General features: G+C 36.7%; 1 protein-coding gene across 6 annotated transcripts in view; it reads right to left on the minus strand.

Moving 5' to 3' along the window:
• NR2C1 (nuclear receptor subfamily 2 group C member 1) overlaps positions 1–19,260 on the minus strand; it is a 47,598-nt gene that overhangs the window by 11,923 nt on the left and 16,415 nt on the right. For 5 of the 6 annotated variants that reach the window (XM_030237931.2, XM_030237926.2, XM_050982330.1 and 2 more), the window contains 7 exons: positions 17,182–17,289; positions 12,566–12,796; positions 9,109–9,190; positions 6,966–7,145; positions 4,871–5,018; positions 4,688–4,778; positions 2,836–3,020 (listed from right to left, as the gene is read on the minus strand). In XM_030237931.2, the coding sequence (XP_030093791.1) occupies positions 2,836–3,020; positions 4,688–4,778; positions 4,871–5,018; positions 6,966–7,145; positions 9,109–9,190; positions 12,566–12,796; positions 17,182–17,253 (989 nt within the window). In that variant the 5' untranslated portion in view covers positions 17,254–17,289. The remainder of the gene's footprint in view (positions 1–2,835; positions 3,021–4,687; positions 4,779–4,870; positions 5,019–6,965; positions 7,146–9,108; positions 9,191–12,565; positions 12,797–17,181; positions 17,290–19,260) is intronic. The other variant, XM_030237932.2, reaches the window with a different exon arrangement.

Genomic DNA, 19,260 nt, shown 5'->3' on the forward strand with positions numbered 1-19,260 from the left:
AATGCTAGAGGGTAGATGTCAGGACAAGCACAGATGTATTGCTCAATAATTGGCTGCTTGATAACAGGTGTTGTTTTTCTGCTCATAAATACACCTGAGAACTACAAGTGACACACCTTCAATCAAAAATACAGACTTGATCACTGCCTACAGACAGATGACATATCCTGGGAACAGCAACATTTCTATACAGTCTTGCATGAAAAAATTATGCATTGAGGCCAGAAAACTTTACAGAAGCTGATTATCAGCTTGTATGCAGAGCTCATTCTCAATTTATAGACATGTTTATTACCACAGTCTAAAATCACTGATTTAATGCCAAAATCTGGGCTAGAACTTGGCCAGCTTCTCTACCCCCACGCTCTCTAGCTACATGAATTCACTAACATGCTTAAAAAAAAACCAACAAAAAAACAAATGAGCTGTTTAACATAGCTACACACAACCAAATGAAATATCACAGGGAAAGAGCTGCTGAGGCCTCAAGGCTTGGGATGGTAAATGAACTATGTGTTGGTCCTCCCTAGCCTGTGTACCTTGATGTATACACATGAAGGTGACTGGGGTATAAAAGAGTGGACTATACAGACATACCTGGGCCATCTTCTGTCTCTGTATGCACAAAGGGAAGGCATGCATGGCTCAGCTCTAGAAACTATCCTATAGACTCCTGCTAGAAGATCTGAGTTTCAGGTCTTCCACAATTCACTTTGCAGTCTTTGGTAGAAGAGGCAAACACAGCAGCTCAGTGACAGCTGCTTTTAAAGAAGCAGGATCTCTGCAGGGTTCTTCATGTGGCAGGGACAGAAATTTAAGAGAACAAGACTTCCCCTTTCCCCAAAAGGTAAATGTCATATGCATCTGTCACTATTCTGTATTTATTCTAGCACAGGGTTGAAGTGCTAGAAAAATAGTGTGGGCACATACACTTAATCATGTCTGCCCATGACACTTTCCTCCCAAGTCACTCTTCATGTTGTTTTCAAAGAAATCTTCTCCCTCCTATCTCATAAACTGCCAGCAGTAAGCCAGCAGAAGTCAGCAGCAGCTTTGCTTCCTCACAGCTCAGTAACGTGAGTCCCTTCCTACACAAAGCCCCAACATGAGCAAGGTCTGTAAGGTAAAACACCACGAAAAGGAGAATCTAGAACAAAGCTTGCCTGGGAGCTATGAAAATCTGGTCCACAAAGTGAGAAAACAAGGCATAATCAACATTAAAATACATGGCATTGATATCCTTTGCTACAGATAATTTTGGTTCTCTTTTTGTCAGGCTCACTCATCAACAGACACATAAGACTGCAGATAAACTGTAAATAAATAATATCATGAAGGATTAGAGGACAAGGCACATAACATTACAACATAAAAGCAACAGGGTGCTTGCAGCAAAAGCTGTACTCTATGCCAGCAAAACTGACATCATAACTACTGCAAGCAATGAATAAAATACATTAATAGCATGGATGGGAGAAATGTGCTGTCTGAAGTCCCTTAAATTCTTCTTCCTCAATAAAGATCTGCATCTGTTAGATCATGCTGGCATAGGGCCTGACAGGGAACTTGGTAATTTAGAGAAAATTTTTAGTTTCTCTTGGAATAACAACTTCCCTTTCACAGCAGTATTTAACTTGGACCTCCTCACTGTACAGCTATTAGGTAACCTACTTGACAAGAGTACATTAAGTCAGAGCTCTTTCAAGCTCTCTGGCTGAGAGAACCAGATGCCTTTTCACAGACAGACTTTTAAAACTGAACAGAAACCCTGAAGCTGGTGAAAATAAGCATTTGGAATTGCCAGCAAATGCAAGATTTGAACCACTCTTTGAACAGCCATAGTATTGAATGATGGCTACCAGCACAAGTAACAATACCACTCACACAGCATATTCTAACATTCCTTACCAATTCAATTCATTCAATACCACTTACACAGCATATTCTAACATTCTTTACCAAGGAGGACACAGCAAAGGCCCAAATCAGCATCTATAAAAAGTCAGACTGGCTTTCTAAGCAGTAAAAATAAAGGAGCAGAAAAAATGTAATCTGCTTGCAATTACACAAAGCAGTAGAGACCACAGGGGAAATCAGATATTTCAGCTACTATATGCCCACCTTTTTCCCCTTAATGGATATACTCCACACACACTTTCAGAACAGAATGTAAAATGTACGTGGTGTGTAAAAGAATATTGCTGGGACAGCAGTCAGAAGCTTGCATGAGATGACAACCAAGGAAGAACAGGACTGTGATTGATGGAAAAACTGTGAATGTTCTGCATATACATCTTATACATATGCTCACCACAATGACTCAGTTAAAACCAGTGCTAAACACAAGTTTGTAAGATACTCAGTGAATGTATTAATATTGGTAGTGACAATTCTGTAACTTCTCTTGTGTAAGAGGAAAAAGCTTTTCAAGCTTTTAAGGTGATTAATAGTAACAAGCACTTAACACAGATGAGATCGCTTAAGAACAAGTTTTCCAGGATAATGCAAAGTACTAAAACTACAGTACAAGACCTAACTAAGGCCCACCTTAGTATGGCCAACCAAAAGGTAAGAAAATCAGCTGTAACATTTACACTGAAATTAATTTCAAGCACAAACAACTAAAAGGATTTATTTCTCTAATGGAACTTTCTTTTAATTTCACCTGGAAGAATCTTACAATATTTGCTTTCTACATGAGCTTACGCTGATATTACTGTTACTTTTAAAGCAGATAAATCTCCTACATTGTGATGATTTAACTAATTGCCTGGTCTGAATTGACAGAGACCTTCTCTTGAAAAGGACAGAATTTTTAAGTGTAACATGCCTTACCTTGTAACATCACTACTAGCTTGTTCTTCTTGCTTGAGTTCAGATAATGACGCATCTCCATTACTCAAATTTTCGATCATGGATAGCTCTGTACTGCTTTGTGACACGTCTTTGCATTTACTGAGATTTGCTAAAGAAGTCACCACATTTGCCAGTGTACTTAAATCTCCTTGACATGCTTCTACCTAAGGGGAAAGAACAGCTTTTAATTCTCAGATAATTGGCAGCAGTTAACCTGCAAGGGAAGAGCCTAGCTTTCACATAAATGAAGAAGAGAGCATATACAAAGATATACCTGTAAGAAAACTGCTTACAGTACATGAGTAACCCCAATACAGCAATCAGACACTGCACTGCATCTAAAATATGGAATATTTTGACATTTACTTGTAAAAGTAATAGCTATCTATTTCTTTCAGAAAGAATACTACTGATGGTAAGCAAGTGAAAAAGATTCATATCTCTGTGCACTAGTCTATCACCAGGAATATAAGACGGCTCTAGATTATATTTTTGGCATCTTCATTCACCATGTAAATGAGTCAGTAGTAGCAGGGTAGGAGAATGAGAAGAAGGAATGCACAAAAAGTCACCTTTATAAACAAGCATAAAAATAATTACGCTGTAGCCCTTTTGGTGTTGCAAAGGAAAAAAGTGATTCAGTACTGGCTAGCAATGCAGAGAGGCAGTAAAATGTGTTCCACTCTGTCCCAGGAAAAAAAAAAAAAAAAAAAAAAGAAAGAAAAGAAAAAAAGTACATTATTACAGACTAGTATGCTGCTGCCAACACCACACAGAGCAAGCAAAGCAAAATGCATGAAAACAGTATGAGGATGCTGTTGGTCACTCCTCACACAGGGTACCATTTGTTGTCATTCACCCCTAAAATGGGGCACCAATTTGACAACAGTCACACAACTGACACCAGTGTCAGCCCCTGGTTATATAAAAACTTCCCCTGACTGACGAGGACTCAAAAGATTAGCACCAAAGATGGTAGCAAGCATCAGCAGTTTATTAAAGCCTTCATACTCTCTCTGTTACAATCCCACAAGCAGCACCAAGCAATACAGGCTCCTTCCTCTCACAGCACAACCTGCTAGTTCCAATACCACCTCTCTCCTCCTAACTCTTCATACCTTTTCTCTCATGTGTATAACGCCTGCATGATTGGTCAATACACATCAGCATTCCATGCTTCTTCTCCTTCAAGGCTGTTCACCTGCCTTACAAGCTGCAACTTACCAGGGGCAAGACTGCCTGCAGCACTATCTCTATTCTCCTACAATCCATTCTAGCTGATAATTTAATGTCAGCTAGAAAAACACAAATGCTTCCTACTGTGCATATGTGAAGAAGCTACCACATGGCTTTGGTGGATCAGTAAGGGCAACAAAATGGAAACAAAGTAAAGACAGTTCACACATAAAATTGTCGATGAGACAGGTCTTATCAGCTTTGCCAAAAAAATAAATGATTCAGGAGAAAAAAATTGAACCATATTTACAAATGGCACTGTGATAGTGCCCTAAGAAGTATTGTGAACACCTCACTTTATTTGTATAAAAGAGCAAGCAAAGTGTCAGGATTACCCTAAAGCAAAAAATAAAATAATACTGCCCTTAAGGCTCCTAAAAATGTGAAGGAAGGGCATTTATTTCGTCGTGTTTTCAGTACTTTTACTGTGTGAGGCTAAGAGGATTCTTGTAAAGAGAAGTCATTTGTAGCAGTGGTGAATGTTGTAAAGCAGTCTTTTAAAAACTAATTTAACCAAATAGAGCACCCTTGTCTCCTTGCATATACAATTACAGCAATTAGCTCTACTTATTGTACCAGTCATATCAGCACATACCTTATCTGGAGTCATCAGCACAGTAGGTTCACTTTTTATTGCAGACGGATGAATGTTAACAAACATTCCTGATTCCAGCAAACCCGTTGATCTGACAGAAAACAGGACAAGTTTTAATTCTGATTAATTTTAATTTTTTTTCCAGAAAATAGAGATAGCCACTTCTGAATACAATTTACATACCTTGCTGTTTCATTGTCTGTTACAAAAGTTGGGGTTGCAGCTAATGGACTACGGAGATCTTTCCGAATGTAGATCTTTTCTGTAGAAGCTGCACAGTTCGAAGATTTTTCTCTTGACACTTCAATAGGTTTCCTCTCACACTGTACAGCTACAGAAATAATATCCAACTATTAAATCATCCTGAATTACAGAATAAGAAATAATACTTTTTTCTTTATTTAATATTTGTTTTTAATAATAATCCTGAAAATAGCTAATATATATATTAAATATATCCCATAATCAACAAGCTAACAAGTTGCATAAAACCAGCACACCAGCTTTGTGAGTTCTAAGTGAAATGATGTAGTAGTCAAAGTCTGAGATGGAACATATGCAACATTTTAAAGTGAAAATTAAGGGAGACATCCCCTCATTTTTAATTTGAATCGAAGTGGAAGCTTAAAGCTTCTCATTCTCTCAGTTTCACTATCTCACATTCTCACTTCCTTTGTAAAGGACTCATGGTATGTTTTTCCATGGATCATGGGTCTTTGTTGAACCCATGTAACTTCATTCACTTAAATAAGCTTCTCAAATTAGGACCTCAGGCAATACAGAGGGAAAGGTACATTCACAAAGTTGAGTTCAGACCATTTAAGATGGACAAGAAAAAAATCTGGACAAGAAAATCTGGACAAGACCCTGGCCCACAGTCACTGCCTTCAGAGAAGTGGATTTTTAATTTGAATGACTCATTGAAACAAGGTGGAATGAATTAGGGCTTTAGCCTACAGATGTATCACCTTGCTTTGAGCATTAAAATTAAACTTACAGTATTATCCCCTATGGGGAAAATGTGGAAATGTGAAAAATGTGTAACTTCAGATAAAAAATTAAAAACTTTTCAAGATAGCAGTAGACTGTGATGCTATTCAAATTTTTACACTGGTAAGTATCTTAAACCCCAAATGTTGCAATTTTAAGTATTGACAACCCACAAACAGTGCTTTAAAGGGTGGTAGATGGAGGCAAGTATTTCATCTTCCATTGTAAATGCTGTGCTCAGTAGCAGGGTCTCACTTTTCTGAGAAAAGGCCAAGGCTTCTTCAAGGGACAAATAACCCTCACTGAGGGAGCTACAGTCCAAGACCATGCTAAGTTTTCTTTCCCTTCCCCACCCCATTGAGAAATGAGACTTCTTATCACCAAACAGTCCTCTCTCCCACTCAGTATTGCCCCGTGACCCAGAGATTATTTTCCTGCCTTCTGATCCCTAAGCCCAGTGATTTTGCTCTGCTTAATAAGTCTTCTGTGGAGGGGCCTTTTCTTACTTACTGCCAGCTGAACTAGAGGGTAAAGATCCACTTTCACTGCCCCAGCTTTTCCTCCCTTTTTGAATTAATTTCCTCTGTGTTACTGATTTCTGCTGACAGAGGCAGGGCTGTAGGAGGAAATGTCCACAGAAGTTCAAGAGGGTCAGTAAAATAAGTGCAGGATGACAGAGAGCAGAGAACAAGACCAATACTGTATGTACTACAACAGTGTCACAGTATTAGGTCTGAAGAACTTTTTTGTGTGATTTTCTGTGTATTTAGTATTCTGATACTGCTGTGATATTGCACTACCACTACATCTAATGTATGGAAAGCTAGAAAGGAACTTGGAATCTGCAGGAATCAGTAAGAACTGAACGTCAGATCACTATGGATCTCTGCCCTGTGAATAACTGTCTCTGCAGAGCTTTGCCAAAAGTGAGCAGCAATCTCAGTACGGAAAAACTGAAAGGAAGGTAGAGTTCAAAAATTTAATTTACACATAAAAAAATTGAACTGCACAAAAAAATGCAGACATGTTTGATATTAGCCATGTAGGAGTAACAATTCATTCACTTCGATCACATGTGATGGAGCTTATTAAGCTTTTAAAGCAAACACCTGGAAGATTTTACTATTTCTGATACGCCAAACTTCCTTTAAAGGAAAAATATACACCGATTTTAAAACATATTTTAAAATCGGTGTATACAAAATAACAATTTGTATCCATACAAAGCATATCTTTTGTAGCACAAAGCAGCTGCCAGGTGAAGCAGTTTGCTCTTATTCAGACTTACAATCTTGTTTCATGCCAAAGGCGATGCATCTCTGCAGCCTACAGTACTGACAGCGATTGCGGTGGTGCTTGTTAATGACGCAGTCCTTCGTTCCTCGGCAGGAATAAACTAAATTCTTTCGTATGCTCCTTTTAAAGAATCCTTTGCATCCCTCACAGGTTACTGCTCCATAATGACGCCCTGGTTACAAAGGAACAGAAAATATGACATTAATTTTACAGTATCATATTCATTTTTTAGACTTGACATTTATTCAAGACAAAGTATTAGCTATTTTACCCAGAAAAGGAACACTTGTTTTTCCTCATGGGTTGTGGATCTTAAAATATACTGGGGTTATAAAACAACATAAAAAAAGAAAGTGAACCATTTTTCTAGTTCAAAGCACTTGTAAACAGGATTTTACAAACAGGCAAGTTGCTTATTAAATTACTTCCTTATCTGTTGACAGCAGTTTTATAAAAGGCTAAGAAAACAGGCTAGTAAAAACATAGCAAAAAAAATTTAATTTATAGATTTCTCTAGTAATTTTTCCTACAGACAAGCCCTGTGATTGCTCATTAGAAGTTCAGCTGTTGAAATTGTATGCCTTAAATCTAATGGAACCATGGAAAGTGCAAACATGGCATTTGACAGCATAAGGTAACCACTTCAAAGCTTTATTTTTACCTTTCATTTTCCTAACAGGGTAATGGTATGTCCCTAGTTCTTGCAGTAAAACATCAAGAATAATCTAGAATAAGTACAATTTTTTTTTTTGAAGACCAGTTCTGCAAGTTTTCTGTATAATATAAAAATTTCTAAGATATATTACAAAAAGTAAGTTTTATAATTATTTTAGAAGTAAATAATTTTGATTTTGCATAAAATTAAACATTAATAAAAAGGATTGCTGAAAGCTTGGCAGTTACAACAATTTCAATTTATGAATCCTTGAAATACCTATGGCACATTACAAAATAAATCACAAATATAACCTAATTTAGGAAAAAACATTTGAAGGGTCTTTCCTGAAGTTTCTAGAAATTCTGACAGGTTTTCTAGATTCCTTTATGACAACCTTTTTATCACTACTAAAATGTGAAATTTCAAAAGCATCATATGTATTAAAAGAATATTGTCTGAAACATTTTAGAGGCAGCTGGATCATGAATATTCATTCTGCCAAGTACCAGGGCTGCTTCTTCACCTACTCTTTTGATGTAGTGGGGTACTCTCTTGGATTCTGGCTTGGAAGTGTCTGCAAAGCAGCTTTAATGACAGTGCTTGTCCCAAGGCAGTCTCCCCAAAACCTGCAGCTGCTCAGAGGAACATGGCACTCTCCCCAGAGTCATTACCACTGCCCAGTATTCCAAGGCCAGCACAGGAGGAAAACCTCCTTGGATCTCCAGCCCCTTAAGGGAGAATCCAGCCCTCCTCCGGGGGTCAGAGAAGTTTTAACAATTAGAACACACTGGTCAGATCTTTGCCTTAGGTTTGGCAAAACTTTCCTTGACATAGGTGAGGTCTAACAAGTATTTAGAGCTTTAGCAACTGTATTTTTTATGTTAAACTTTGCCAATTTTTTGAAAAAAATATTTAATACATTTTACTTTCTAGCAAGTTTACTCCCTGCTGAAGGGAGACCTCATAGTGGTCTGCAGGTTCCTCACAAGGGGAAATGGATGAGCAGGCACTGACCTACTCCCTCCAGTGCCAGGACCCAAGGGATTGGCATGAACCTGGTCAGAGAGATTTTAGGTTATATGTTAGGAAAAAGGTTCTTCACCCAGAAGGTGGTTGGGCACTGGCACAGGCTCCCCAGGGAAGTGGTCACAGCACCAGCCTGACAGAGCTCGAGAAGAGTTTGGACAAGGCTCTCAAGCACAGAGTGTGATTCTTGGAGTGTCCAGTGCAGGGCCAAGAGTTGGACTTCAGTGACCCTTGAGGGTCCCTTCCAACTCAGGATATTCTATCATTCTATGTAAAACAACGACAAATTCTATCCACGGATACTAGAGTACCATTTAGTGAAATTCTCTACTGCATGTATAGAAATTTATACATGTATATGCATGCAAACTGTTACACCGCTTCAGAAGAATTTTAAACTGCTTTTATAAAATTGCACCACCTTGAGAAAAAGAAAGAAAAAATCAAATACCTGATGCTTTGTCTCCACACACAACACACAGATCAAACACTTTATTTAGGCCCTGTTCATTGGGGGAGTTATCCGTTAAAATCTGAAAAAAAGTGTGAAAGAATTTAATTTTTATTTTTCTTACCATCTAGAAATAGTAAATATATCTCATGCTAGTGGTTTTTGTCTAAGACAAGTGACTAAATCTACAAAGTATCATGTTTTCTTGATTACATCTAATGGTCTTCAAAGACATAAAGTCACTACCTGCCATGACACTGTGCTCTCTTTCAGGAGGGAACAAGAGTTTTATTTGTAATGCTTTTGAGAAGAATTCAAGATCTCATTTCTCTAAACACTACTTCTGCAAAATGGACTGACACTTTGAAAAACTTTTAGCATCTGCATACTCTTACTGTTTGTTCAATTTTATATTTATCAACTAATGGCTCATCGATAGTACAAAAGAGATGGAAGCACTGAGCAGATGGAACAAAAAACATTCCTTGCAAAGGCTACTAGACCTACACAGAGGTTTATTAACTTCTTTTTTTATAATACACATAAATATGGACCAAAAGTAAATGTACTCTGGACACAACCTTTAACTTCCAACTGGTATATAACTTGGCTTTCAGTAACAGTTTGACATTATCAAAATATTCTTGTCTTGTCTCATTCATTTCTCTCTGGTACCTGTAAAGCTTTGTTAAGCACATAATTTTAAAATCCGAGTACTATAGGGCAGGCATCAGAACATTCACTTAATCTTTGAAAACTATCCCACCACAACATAAATAAAGCACAGAAAAAATTCCATTTAAAAAAGGAACACACAAATCACACTAACAACCAAACATCATCTTGACATAGAAAAGAAAAAAATGTTCTTCTCATTCAAAAGAGAATATAGTTTAGAAGCTTGAAGAGTTGTAACTTCTACTGTGCCTGAAAGGGAAGCCAGACTCCACATTCTTGCTTTGCGTGCTCAGAACCTCTTGATAAAAAGGGAAGTAACCAAAACAGAAAGTACTCTCTCTTCCACAGAGAAAATTTAGAAATTGTGCTTTTTAGAGTTTGGAACATAGTACAGATGATGTATGTAGGAAAGTTTAACAAGCATCCTTTTTTCTAATTAGCCTTGTTACCAATACAGTCTCTGAGATTCATCTCGTATGTTTTCTTTAAAAAAAAAAAACAATTATATTGTTGCACTTTCGAAAAAAATTAAGATGATGAGTTAAAAGAATATAAACCTACTGATCCTTCCAAATTTCCAGTATTAATGTAATGTATTTTCATGATACTATAGAAAATATAACTTCTAAGTCCTTCCATAAATTAAAGGTGCACTGAAATGGGAAGTTCCGCATAAGGAAGGACTACAGAATTGGCCCATGAGGAGATAAAAACCCCAGACTCAGAGAACTTATTAACTGACCTTGAACATGAAGAATAAAAATTTATTATTAATATGAAAAAAAGCCACTGAAGTTAAAATAGATGATGGGAGAAAGGGTCTTGCCAAATGAGTCAATGTAAAGATAAGATGCAATAACAGAGAGATTTCTGAGAGAACAAACGAATGGGCATTTCAAGTGAAGAAGAAGAAGAACAGGTGAAATTGGAGACAGAAAGATCATTCCAGGGAGAAAATACACAAGATCCCAAAGGGATGCAGGTGAACAGCAAATGAATGGTACTCTGTATTTCATGAAATTTTAAATGGACAAAGGAAATCTCTTCCCATACATGTCAGAGGACAACAGAACAATTTAACTTGAGTGACAGAATACCCTGTTGCTTCTCAAACTGACCTATTTTGCCCAAATGATACAATCAGAACTACAGCTTTCAATTTTTTTTATAAAATTCCTCTTTTCCTGAATTTTGTCTTATAAACCAGTGTGGCATACTTCTCATCTCTTAAGGTGTCTTTAAAAATATTTTTTATGTGGACTACTCATATCCCACTGGTTTATATATTTGTGGAGGCTTACCTAAAATACAAAGTGTATGATAACACCAAGCAGGCTTCAGCACCTCTCAACAAGATTGGCTTTTGCTACTGGTCCCCTGTTCACAGTAATCAAATTCTTTAGAGCAAGGACCTAGGGTGTCCATTTGCAAAGAACTGTGAATTTCAAAACCAGTAGTTTGATATAATATAGAGATTCTTCCAAGCTTACACAACGTGTTGGTAGTGACAGTGGACTGGTTCACAGAAGAGCACAAACTGAATAGGTAAAGGGTCTGCAGCTCAAAAGAGGATTTTGTGGTGATCTATAAACCCCCCCCCCACAAATCCTTAATAGTATCTTCTAGTACAAGAGACACCTAACTAAACAATTCTCTCAGATGGTCAAATAATCTAACGTATTCTTAGCATACCATAGGATATTATACAGAATAAAGCTTACATGATCTATATAAATAACAAAAAAAGATTGTTTAACTTTAATAGCAGCTACCAAATATGATGGTCTAATTGCAGTCTCCAAATCAGGAGGCTGCTCTCTATCCTCAGCTAATGGTAGTAAAAGGATATCCTTAAAATTATCATTATTTACTTGGCCATCTTTTAACATTTTTTCTTAAGCAGCTGTTTATGGTCATAATGTGTAAGTGCTTGATACAGGACTAAATGGACTGCAGCTACCTGAATGTAGTCTGGCCTACAACTGTTGTATTGTAACAGCAGAATAAATGTGTCTGGGTGGGATACATGCAGTAACTGTACTTTAGCTGGATGCAGTAACATCCTACTTTTGACATTCTTCACATCAGTGCCATCCCGTCCCTGCCAGGCTGAGGATGTGGGACAGAAAGCTTGGAAGTTGGAGGGTGGCAACTTCAGAAGTGGCACATACAATGTGCATGGGATTAAGGTATACTGGGGACCAGCTAAGAGAGTTACAACCCTGCCTAGTTACACTACCACATTAGTAAACCCAAAATCATTAGTGTTATTTTCCTCACCCCCATGGAGCAATGTATTGCCCCACTACATAGTCAGAGCACTGCTGTGGACTACAATTCACACATCTGAACAGCAGTTGCAGCAGTGTGCAAAAAGGAAAACGAGCAAAGGGAGATGTTAAGCGAGAAGGACAATGAAGAAAAGTGAATGTTTTTCAACAATACGTGAAAACAGATGGAGAGTTAATGAGCAGAAATAAAGGACTGTTGGCGTGGCAGAATCTGGAAATGACAATAAAAATAACTGTAATCTTCCTCATGTCAATAAAAATAACTGTAATCTTCCTAATGTCATGAGCCAACATCTAAATTTTAAAAGCAAGAAATTTACTAAAAAATTTTTTTCATAATTTTTAAGCATCCACAGTGAGTCGTAGTGCAAGGAAAATTATACTTTAAAAAAAAACAAAAAGGAGAACCCAGACACACTTATTTGGAAATAAAACATCTTTTCTTATCCCATTTGAATGAAAAATATGAAATAAAGTGGATTATCTACCTGGATGTGTTGTGCAGATATATCAGGGGATGCAAAAAACAGTTGGTTGACACCTGCAGCATCTGGAGTTGCTAGGATAACTTTTCCTGGAGTGGAATCTTGTCTGGCAAGGATCACCTTGCTTGGGGTAGAGCCATCATGATTTGTTAAGATGAACTGCTTGCCTGCTGAGCTCTGATCAAGTGATGTAACAATCTGAATCTTCTGGCCCGTCTGCTGATCTGTGACAATCTAATAATACATTTACTCAATTGTTATGGTGATTTAACTTTTTGGACCCAATCCGGGCACTTGAAAAAAAAGGGATTTTGCCTTTCACATTTGAGAAGCAGGATCATCTTCCCCTCTGTCACACAAAAGCGAATTAAACTCAGGCAAAAACTTGGATTTTCACTGTATTTGAAACACATTTCAATCAAGGGTGTTTGAAGTCAAAACCTGAGCTTGTACTCAATTTTTACAACTGATGAATGTTTTTACAACACTACTGAAACTCTTGACAATTCTAACATCCAGAACTCAAGGCATGTCTGTAGCTGAGCTCTAAGACCCATGAGGTTGTAAGAAATCTTAAATCTTGAATTCACTGCTCTCTACATGAAGTGTTTGCAGCACCTCCAAGGTTTGGTTACTTAACAAAAAACTTCTTAAAACTACAAACGTAGATGTCCAAGTGAAAAAAGTAAGCAGCAAACAGCAGGAAAAGCAATTATATTGTTGCACTTGTATATACATTTTAGACTTCATTTTGTGGGGACCTTTTTTTTCATATACATTTCTAAATAAATTAGTGAAACAGAATCTTCTACCGTGCCTTTTTTTCTTTTCTTTTTTTATGGAAAAAGAACAGATCTACATGGTGGTATTTTTCCATTTTATCCCTGTTTTCAAGCACAAATACAGCAGAATTTTATTAAATAATCCTCTACTTTCCACCAACTTTGTCAGAAGATTATAATCCTCAGAGAATACAATCAAGATTCTATACATATTCCATTATAAATCTCACTTTTAGTCACTGCATATCTCCTTAAAAATGCCTATATGGAAAACTGCATGGTTTATTCTGAGACTAAGGAGAATTGTCCTACAAAGACTGTTTCCTGCAAACTATTTTGAATTACACATCAATAAAATAGCTCCTATTAACTTGTTTTTTAAACTGTAGGCAAACATTTATGTTTATCTACACATCCCTATTCATATCCCACATTCATATTACAGATATGAATTTTATTTTTATTACAGATTACATTTACTTAGTTGTCTAATATTTACCATAACTTGTTCCCCGTAACTGAGGTGCCAATATTAATTGTATTTCCTAGGTGGAGAACCATGGCACAAAGAAACTGAACAAGGCATAATTTCACATGAATTTTTTATCAACTTTGCTACTGCACCTTCACAACAGGCTTATTACTTTCTCTAAATGCCCAATACCTGTGTATAGTTTACATTTTAAAAAGATAAGCAGTGATGAGTATCCAATTTCAGCAGTTATAACACAATATTGCCACTTTCAAATATTCATAAATCATGAGTTTCATTGCACAAAACAAATGTGTTTCCTTCAGGTGGCCTTGTGCTCTTAACATTTTAACGGATCAAAAATCTTTTTCTCTACAATATATGACTAAAAGCAAATCTAAGACAAAAGTGCAGGTAAAATGATAAAATTCTAAATGCTGAAGAACAAAAATTATCATGGGATTTGGGGTGTAGGTGAGAAGACAATGCTAAAGCATGACAATAATTAATGACATAATAAATTTTCTGTTCCATTTTTTCATAAAGCCTCATGTCTGGGACCACATATGGCTACAGCCGACTATTATTTCGTTTTTAAGTTCCTTTAGGTTGGTCCTATATTCTTTAGAAGGCCAACTTCCTTGCCCTTTTCACTTCCCTTCACTCCTTAATTTCCTTTTCTTTCTTCCATTTTCCTCCATTTACAATCTTTATTTCTCCTGTGTAATTTTTGGCTATTTCCAAAGTAGCTGAAATTCCATTCCCCTTCTTTCCAAGCATCTATTTTATTTGGATTAGGAGAAATCCTATGTATACTATGCTCAACAGGTGCATAGATATACAAAAGCCAAACAGAACACTGTGCTGTTTTTTGAATTTCCAGACCTGCTCTTTGAAAGACACTCTTAACTAAAATCTGTCTCCCTATTGAATCTTAAAAGCACAACTCTAAGTACCCTAAAAAAGGTACATACTCCAACTAGTTAGCTTTACAAAAAGCACACCCAAAAACCAGCATGTCCCAAAGAGTAAAGACACAAACTTGAACTACAGCTGAAATTATTTTTGGGACATATATACTAAGTAATATTTTTTTCCTACTGTAGCCCAGCTGTGTAATTAAAAAAAAAAGTACTTGTAGATAAATATGGCAGGACAGTTGGCAGAAGGACCACTGATACTTCACCCAGTTCATTTCATCTTCTATTTAACAAATAGAGACTCAGTCTACAAATGGGTTCCTGCAATTCTAGGAGGATGCCCAGGCAGTTTTCACTACATGATATAGAAAGTATAGTGCTACATTAATATCCTCACAAAGCTATTCAACCTGCACAAGTGATTTCTGCACCTGACAAGCATCTGACAACTGACAGAGCCATAAGAGAAAGCAGTTTTAACAATTAAGCACATTCTTGACTGCAGCTGACCTCTTATGGCCATACACCTGCACAACCTCCACCTACACTGCAATGGGGACAGTGAAAAATGGAGTTCACCACAGCACAACTTGCAAAACATAAATGTCAAGGTAAGAGAAAAACATAGGCAGAGGGAAGAGGAAAAAACACTTATCTTCTCACCACGAATCCACCACGAATCAGTGACAACACATGATCTTTCTTAATAATCTGAAACTCAATATTGCTAAAACAATAATATTATAAAACAGGAATGTATCAATTCAGGATTGACTGCATAAAAAATACACTACCCTCATGTATTTCATATAAGCACCCTGATGATAATGGAGGATATTATTTTCCTTTATTGCTTTTAAGCCTTGTTCGTTAACAAGTTTTGATTTCCATTTGAACATCATTTCAATAAATTAAACACCTCAGTAATTGTGTGTTCCTATTTTATAAAAAAGAAAATGTCTAAACACAGACAACTAATATACTTGTTTATAACAGGTGCAATTTTGTGCAGAATGCCTGTTGAACAAACGTAACATTCAACTTTTCTCCCAGAAGAAATGCTAGCATTCCCTAAGAGTGACTAATGAAACATGCTTTAAAGAACCTTCTACTGAGGATTTTCTATTTCTTTGTTTCAGATAATTAGGTGCATTAAATAATAATAAAAGAAAAAATATTGATTGAAAATATATACTCAAAATTATTAAACGTAACATTTATGGTGGACACTCCACAGAGATACATTAATTCCTACAAACTACTTTGCTCTCACATAAATTCTTTCCTGAGCAAAGTCTTTATTACTAGGTTTGATGCTAATGATATGTTTGTAGATGTCTCTTGCAGGAAGGATGAGTGTATTGACTGAGTGTTGTTCCACACACATCAAGAGACAACAACCAAAGTGCTTACTACCCTTTTCGAAGACAGAATGGTGTTTAATTGATGAGCACAAATTAATTAATAAAAAGTACAGCTGTCCAGGAAGTGTAGAAACAGAGCAGAGGCAGCTGAAAGAATGAAGACCTACAGGATTGGTAAGACACATACCACAACTAGAGCACAGGTGGGGGGTAATAAATCTAAAAAAACCCCATCATGTATGGGGGTGGTTGTGAAGAGCCTTGAAAGGCTGAAAGCTCGAACTTAATGCACGAAAACAGGAGAAAATCAGAGGATAATGTTTAGAGTGAAGCTGGTAAAAAAAAAAAGCAGCCAAGATTATACTAGCAGCTGGCTCACTTAAATGTGTGCTTTTGTATGAACAACATATATCTGTGAATATTTTTTACATTTATTCTGCAGTTAATATTTTTCTCTACAATGAAAATTAAAACCAAAACTGACTTGCACTGACTTCTAAGACATGAAACTTAAAATTTCATTCCCCAAATGTTCCTACTCTCCATAAACAGATTTCTATGTTGATTTAAGTACCTACATTCCCAAAAACATCACTATCCTCACTTCAGCTGGAGGTTATTACTTGGCCAAGTTATGGATTATAATACCAAGAGATACAACATGGGTTGGGACAACCAAAAACCAGTATTCTTCTCAGACATTAAGTTTCTCTGCACTTTTTCATTACTTCAAAGATACAATGCAGTACATCCCTCCCTGCATCTGCTCCAAAATGTAGAAATCCTCCAACTTAGCTAAACTACCAAACAGACAAAATATTCAACTTTCAAGGAATAGTTTCACTTGCACAAAGTATTTTTCTGTTCAGTGATTAGGATTTTTGGGATGTTAAAATTCCTACAAGGGAAAAAGAAAAAAAGGAAAAAGAGAGGAAAGACTGGAATGCTGTTTTATTCCTGTTTTTGCTGAATATTTACATTAAAGCAAGTGACATGATGAAAACAAAAAAGAATTGCATGTGGCAAGTGGCAGAAGCAAATAGCTCATCTCTGCTTTTAAAATGCATCAGATGAAGCATACCTGTATACGCTGTGATAAAGACAGGCCCGAATCTGCAGGGACAATCTGTATTCGTTGTGGTGTCCCATCCATTAGTGTTTGAGTACCACTTTCCTGGGAATGTGTAACCTAGAAAGAAGAAACAAATGCAGTGGACTGACAACAGATATACTATTTTAATGGATCCACTACCTTAATGGATTAAACCTTCAGGTTTCATCAACTTCCAATTTCTCTGAACAAGGCCATGGAAAGTCTGACACTCTTATTCTATAAAAAATGTGAATGCTTGTAATCTAATTCAACACCTAATTTTTCTAATTAGAAAATTCTGATTTAAACCCATTTTGAAGTACCTTCCAATGTGAAATTTACAAATACTTTAGGTAAAGCAATTAATTGCTGACATGTCCATGTATACCAACTGAACTGAATACTTACAATTGTTGATGTTCATGAGACACAATACCTACCACCATAGCTGTGCTATGTTTGCAATAAATGTACTTAAATGGCTCACTTGAAGTGACAGAAGCGTTTTTTGTATGGAAATACAGCAACTGGCAGTTTCAATTCTGTTTTTCTGTTAAAGAATTCTATACTGGGGAACTATTAACAAAGGTAGGGAAAACTAATAAATTGTGTAAAGTTTGCAAACAGTGTATCTTGTATTAAAATCTCTGTGTGAATGCTCTCAAACACAATTCATGGAAGTGTTTTAACAATTACCAGTATTTTTAAAATTCTTCACAGCCTACAGCCAATGGCATATGGGGGAAGGCATTGTGTAATTCATTACATTATCTGTCATCAAAAATAAAGGACAGCTGCTATTTGTAGAGGCTCAATCAGAAAGGCCAGATTTTTTGCACTACAAAGAGAATTTCTCTTCACAGAGTTTACAGACACCTTCAAATTGGAATTTTTGCCTTAAATTCCCAGGTAACTCTGAAACCTTTTTGCTATTCACAAAACTGCCTGCAACATCCTACAAATTTCTATTACCAATAATTCCCGGTATTTACACCATTATACCAACACTTCTCTGCATCTTATTGCCCTCTGCCCCTCCCATTTAATATAGTGAATATATATATATATGTGGAAGTAAAGGCACTGTTTCGTAACAGTTTGTGAGGCTTTTTGTTCCTCCTGGATCTGCTTCCTGATTTTGCAACCATACCATTATCTAAATGCTAGTACCAGCAGACAAAAGCAGGTCAGAACACGCAGCTTGAGGTTGGTATGAGAGAAGGATGGGGTGGAGGGTAAGACTTCCCCTTCTAGCAGAAATACAAGCTCCCATCAGGCTATGTTGATTTTGAAATTTTGCCCAAAAAGGTGCTTGCTACTTTTGGTAGCAGTCTCATAATCTACTTGCTCCTCTGGAACAGGGCACCGATGCAGCTGAAAAGCAGCCCAGCAAACAAAGGCTATTCTTAGCACAGATCTTCACAGATCTTCTTCAGTCCAGTCTCCACAATGCTCAGAAGCAGATGCATCAGAGCAAATGAGTGAGGCTAATCTGCTGGGGAGATTACTTAAACTGCCAGCACCACCAAAAGAAATGCTTGTCAAACTACTGCCGAGTCATTTCTGGACACTGCTTTCTAAAAATACCCAATTTTTCTGAGTACAAGTACTTTTAAACAATATCTGCTTCTTTGCTTAAGGACAAAAAACTGTTCATCAAACCAGCAGCATTTTCAGTTCAAGAGAGGTCCTTTGAAGCACTGAAGTTGTGCATCAGCCACTCAAATTGAGAGGTACATGTGGTGATTCAGAAGCAATTAAAGTTTTGTGTGCATTTACCTTTGTTTTACAAAATAAGCTACATATTATAGAACTGCTTCACGTTTGCTCCCCTAAAATGTCATGATCCCCATGTACAACTACTTTTTAACCCCACAAAATGTCAGCTTGACAGTTTTACTTCTATGCATATTATAAGGGTTTTTTTTATTTCAGTTAGTATCGATAAGAGTAACTACAAAATTTGTTAAAAATTGTACTTTTTATATGTGTTACAGACTGTTTCAACAATGATACAGCTTTCCTCTGTTACAGCAAATTGGCAGGACTGTGGAAATTACTCAGCAT

Source organism: Serinus canaria, chromosome 1A (assembly GCF_022539315.1).
Source record: "Serinus canaria isolate serCan28SL12 chromosome 1A, serCan2020, whole genome shotgun sequence".
NCBI lineage: Eukaryota > Metazoa > Chordata > Aves > Passeriformes > Fringillidae > Serinus > Serinus canaria.